A 4983-nucleotide genomic window follows, 5' to 3' on the forward strand; every position below is an offset into this window, starting at 1 on the left:
CCGGCAGCTAAACTCCCATTTCTGAAAAATAAAAGAACAAAACACAAATACTTTCTTCTGATCTCACGCGAATATGTTTCCAGAATGTTCACAGACCGGACACTCTCCCGGGTATAAACCCGACCTCAGAGAAACAGGGGATTCACATCGTCACATCCCTCAAACCACAGCCTGATGTACCCCTCACTATCCCGCTTCGTCACATCCCTCAAACCACAGCCTGATGTACCCCTCACTATCCCACTCTCCCCCTTGCTCTCCTCAATATCCCACCCAGTCCCACCCCTCACTAGCCCACCCAGTCCCCATCCCCCTCCCTCCCCTCACTAGCCCACCCAGTCCCCATCCCCCTCCCTCCCCTCACTAGCCCACCCAGTCCCCATCCCCCTCCCTCCCCTCACTAGCCCACCCAGTCCCCATCCCCCTCCCTCCCCTCACTAGCCCACCCAGTCCCCACCCCCCTCTCTCCCCTCACTAGCCCACCCAGTCCCCACCCCCCTCTCTCCCCTTTACTAGCCCACCCAGTCCCCATCCCACTCTCCCCCTCACGAGCCAACCCAATCCTATCCCCCTCTCTCCCCTCACTAGCCCACCCAGTCCCCATCCCACTCTTCCCCCTTACTAGCCCACCCAGTCCCCATCCCACTCCCTCCCCCTTACTAGCCCACCCAGTCCCCATCCCACTCCCTCCCCCTTACTAGCCCACCCAGTCCCCATCCCACTCCCTCCCCCTTACTAGCCCACCCAGTCCCCATCCCCCTCTCTCCCCTTACTAGCCCACCCAGTCCCCATCCCACTCTTCCCCCTTACTAGCCCACCCAGTCCCCACCCCCCTCTCTCCCCTTTACTAGCCCACCCAGTCCCCACCCCCCTCTCTCCCCTTTACTAGCCCACCCAGTCCAATCCCCCTCTCTCCCCTCACCCCCTTTACTAGCCCACCCAGTTTGACCCCAGAGAGCGAGGTACATTGGGGTCAAAGTGCACCCACAGCACAGTGGGACAGCGATGTTAGGCCCACTCCGACTAGGAGCGCTTGCTACCGTACCCGGACTGGATTCTGCCGGAGGCCAGTCAGCCCCTCAGCACCCTGGTAACCCTGCACATCGAGGGGGCGCGCCCGCTGTACAAACAGGCCCTGATGACCACCACGCTCCGCCTCCCCCTCCCAGCCTACGCCTTTGAAGGGGAGGGTAGATCAGCGAGAGAGAGAGACAGAGGGAGAGAGAGAGTGACAAAGAGACACAGAGACAGAGATGACGACTTCCAGTCACCCTGACCTGGTAGAGTGACCCTTGACCCTCACACTTTGACCCCGAGGAGAAATCAGACTCATGTTTGGAGGGGGGGGGTGGGGGTTGGATAAATGGTGGGGGAGGAACCGAGCGTGGTCTGAGGGAGGGGGTCAGTCGCGAAGGGTGGGGGAATGGGAGAGTTGGGGGGCAGGGGGGGGCGAAGGATGGGCCGACCGGTTCTTCAGGTCATTAAACTCCTCGCGCAGCTTGCCCAGGTCCAGCTGCATGCGGGCCTTCTCCTTGGCAACGTTGTCCAGGGTCTTGCGGGCGTCCGCCAGCTCGTTCTCGTACATGGCCTTGATGTTGACCACCTCGCGGCTAGTGGTCTCCTCCGACTCGGAGATGCGGAGCCGCAGCCCGGCATTCTCCGTCTCCAGGGAGCGCACCTTCTCGATGTAGACGGCCAGGCGGTCGTTGAGGTTCTGCAGGTCCTCCTTCTCCTGGAGCCGGCTGATCTTGGTGGGGCTCAGCGGGGTGGAGGCGTTGGAGCGGCCCCCTCGCTTCTGTCCCGGGGTCTGCATCTTCCGGATCTGCGGGAGAGAGAGAGAGAGAGAGAAACGGGAACGTTTTACAGCACAGGAATGGGACCTTCCAGGCCTGGGCTGATCCTCGACGTCTCTCTGTCTGAAATATCGTCAACATGCCCACCTCTACCATCTCTATTGGCAACGGTGGCTCAGTGGTTAGAACCGCTGCCTCACAGCGCCAGGGACCTGGGTCTGATCCCAGTCTCGTGGGGACTGTGTGTGGAGTTTGCATATTCTCCATCCCCGTGTGGGTTTCCCCCAGGTGCTCCAGTTTCCTCCCAAAGACATTAGGCCGGGTTGGCCATGCTAAATTGTCCCGTAGAACCCAGGGATGTGCAGGTTGGGGTGGGTTGGCCATGCTAAATTGTCCCATAGTGCCCAGGGATGTACAGGTTAGGGTGGATTGGTCAGGGGTAAATAATAGGCTAGGGGGAATGAGTCTGGCTGGGATACCCTTCGGCCCAACAAGTCTATACTGACCCTCTGAACAGTAACCCACCCAGACCCATTCCCTTATCGTATAACTTCACATTTATCCCAAACCAATGCACTGGCACCAAGCCAACCCCAGGGGTTTCTGGGTGGGCAATTAAATCCCCAAACCCCTCTCCCCCCTCTTCAGGGGCAGGTGCAGAGGAAAATCAGGAGGGCCAATCAAGTCGGGGTGGCGGGCGAGCTCGTCAGAAGGGCTAGCACAACGAGGAATGGGGTGGGGCCAAAGGGCCTCCTGCCACGCCGTGCCCACATCCCCATGGTGTTTCACAGGGAAGGGCGCACAGGAAGTGCTCGAGATGAAGCAGAGAACTTGGAGGGACAACGTTGCAATCCCTCAAAGGGGGGGGGGAGATAGTGGGAAGGTGGGGATCTTCGGTGGGGAGGGGCCAGTGACACACAGACACAGACACAGACACAGACACAGACACAGACACAGACACAGACACAGACACAGACAAGGCCGGGGAGGCCAGGTCACTGAGTCTATTTAAGACGGACATAGATAAGTCCTTCATTGTCAAGGGGATCAAGGGTTACCGGGAGAAAGTGGGAGAGTGGAGCTGAGTAATTCATCAGCCATGGACGACCGGGGAAGCAGATTTGACAGGCCGAAGGGCCTAATGTCTGATCCCAACTCTTACAGCTCCTTAGTAATAAAAAAAAAAATCAGCGTCCGGGCACATTAGGAGGGAGGGAATATCTGAGACTGAAGTTAGGGTGTGGCTGAGGAGGGGCAGGGTGTGCACACACACACACACACACACACACACAGGGAGAGACTCACTCAGTCTCACACTCACACACACAAGCCAAGAGATTCACTCACTCGCACTGACAGCCAGACGTTCAGGTTGTAAATAGAAAGTCCTCTGCTCTGACCAGGAGGTGAGCAGAAGGCCCTGATATACTGGGAGAGGAGCTGTCACCAGTTCTCACACACACACACACACACAGATCATATGTTACTGACACACGGGGGGGGGGGGGGGGGGGGGGGGGGGAAGAGAGATACACAGACAGACACTGACACACACACACACACACAGACACTGACACACACTGGACTCCGAACCTCACTCAATAAATTGTTGCAAATTCACCCACGATACCCTACCCCCAGCAGCCCCCTCACTGCCCCCTTCACCCACTCACCCTCTCTCACAGTGAAGCCCCCCCACCCCACAATGGTCAGGGAGGGAGCATGGCACCATTCCAGCTCCCTCATCCCTCCACCTCCACCTCCACACACAGCACCTCCACACCCTCCCTATCATCACCACCTCTACCCGTCCACCTTCACTCCCTCCTCCACCTCCCACCCTCCTGCACTCCATTACCACCTCATCTCCCTCCACCCACCTCCCTCTGCCTCACCCTCCCAGTCACCTCCATCTCTCACCCTCCTCCACCACTCACCCTCCTCCTCTCCCTCCTCCCTGCCTCCACCATCTCCTACCCAGGCCCAGCCCCTACCTCCCTTCCCTGTTACCACCTTGTCCCTCCCTCTACCCTCTCCTCCACACCTCCACCTTGCAACCTCCTAACACCCTCCACCCTGTCTCCCCCTCCACCCTCTCTCTCTCTCTCTCCCTCCCTCACCCTCTCCTCCACACCTCCACCCTGCAACCTCCTAAAACCCTCCACCCTGCACCCTCCACCTTGTCTCCCCCACAGCCCTCTCCCCCTCACCTCCATCCTGCAACCTCCTAACACCCTCCACCTTGTCTCCCCCACAACCCTCTCCCCCTCACCTCCATCCTGCAACCTCCTAACACCCTCCACCTTGTCTCCCCCACAACCCTCTCCCCCTCACCTCCATCCTGCAACCTCCTAACACCCTCCACCCTCTCCCCCTCACCTCCACCCTGCACCCTCCCTCCCCAGACGGTCACTCACCTTGAGGGAGGGTGGGGGGTGTTGTTGGGGGTCCAACAGCTGAATGCAACAACAGGAAGGGGGGTATGGGCTAGCACAGACACTGAGAGTGGTCCCTGGCGCTGCGCTGTCTCTCTCTGGGACAGCAGCCGCTGCTGCACCATTTAAAGGGCACGGCAGCGGGAGGGCGGGGCACCGCCGGATTGACAGGAGGGCTCAGCCAATCGCAGCACAGGTGGGCGGGGCGGGGCTGGAACGTCAAACGCAGAAGGGGCGGGACCTGAGAGGGGATTCCCCAGAGTCACTGTCCCAGAGGGAACCCCCAAACTCCCAGAGTCACTGTCCCAGAGGGAACCCCCAAACTCCCAGGGTCACTGTCCCAGAGGGAACCCCCAAACTCCCAGAGTCACTGTCCCAGAGGGAACCCCCAAACTCCCAGGGTCACTGTCCCAGAGGGATCACCCCAAAAACCCAGGGTCAATGTCCCAGAGGGAACCCCCAAAATCCCAGAGTCACTGTCCCAGAGGGAACCCCCAAAATCCCAGGGTCACTGTCCCAGAGGGATCACCCCAAAATCCCAGAGTCACTGTCCCAGAGGGAACCCCCAAACTCCCAGGGTCACTGTCCCAGAGGGAACCCCCAAACTCCAAGAGTCACTGTCCCAGAGGGAACCCCCAAAATCCCAGAGTCACTGTCCCAGAGGGATCACCCCAAAATCCCAGAGTCACTGTCCCAGAGGGAACCCCCAAACTCCCAGGGTCACTGTCCCAGAGGGAACCCCCAAACTCCAAGAG

General features: G+C 59.6%; 1 protein-coding gene across 1 annotated transcript; it reads right to left on the reverse strand.

Annotated features, from left to right (window-relative positions):
- Positions 1 to 1402: 1402 nt before the first annotated feature.
- LOC132814447 (prelamin-A/C-like) lies at positions 1403 to 4372 on the reverse strand. The gene is made up of 2 exons (XM_060823488.1): positions 4211 to 4372; positions 1403 to 1822 (listed from the first exon to the last, which is right to left on the reverse strand). Exon 2 carries the CDS (start codon positions 1811 to 1813, stop codon positions 1403 to 1405), a length of 411 nt encoding a protein of 136 aa, XP_060679471.1. The 5' UTR covers positions 1814 to 1822; positions 4211 to 4372.
- Positions 4373 to 4983: the final 611 nt, after the last annotated feature.

Source organism: Hemiscyllium ocellatum, unplaced genomic scaffold, assembly GCF_020745735.1.
Source record: "Hemiscyllium ocellatum isolate sHemOce1 unplaced genomic scaffold, sHemOce1.pat.X.cur. scaffold_825_pat_ctg1, whole genome shotgun sequence".
Lineage (NCBI taxonomy): Eukaryota > Metazoa > Chordata > Chondrichthyes > Orectolobiformes > Hemiscylliidae > Hemiscyllium > Hemiscyllium ocellatum.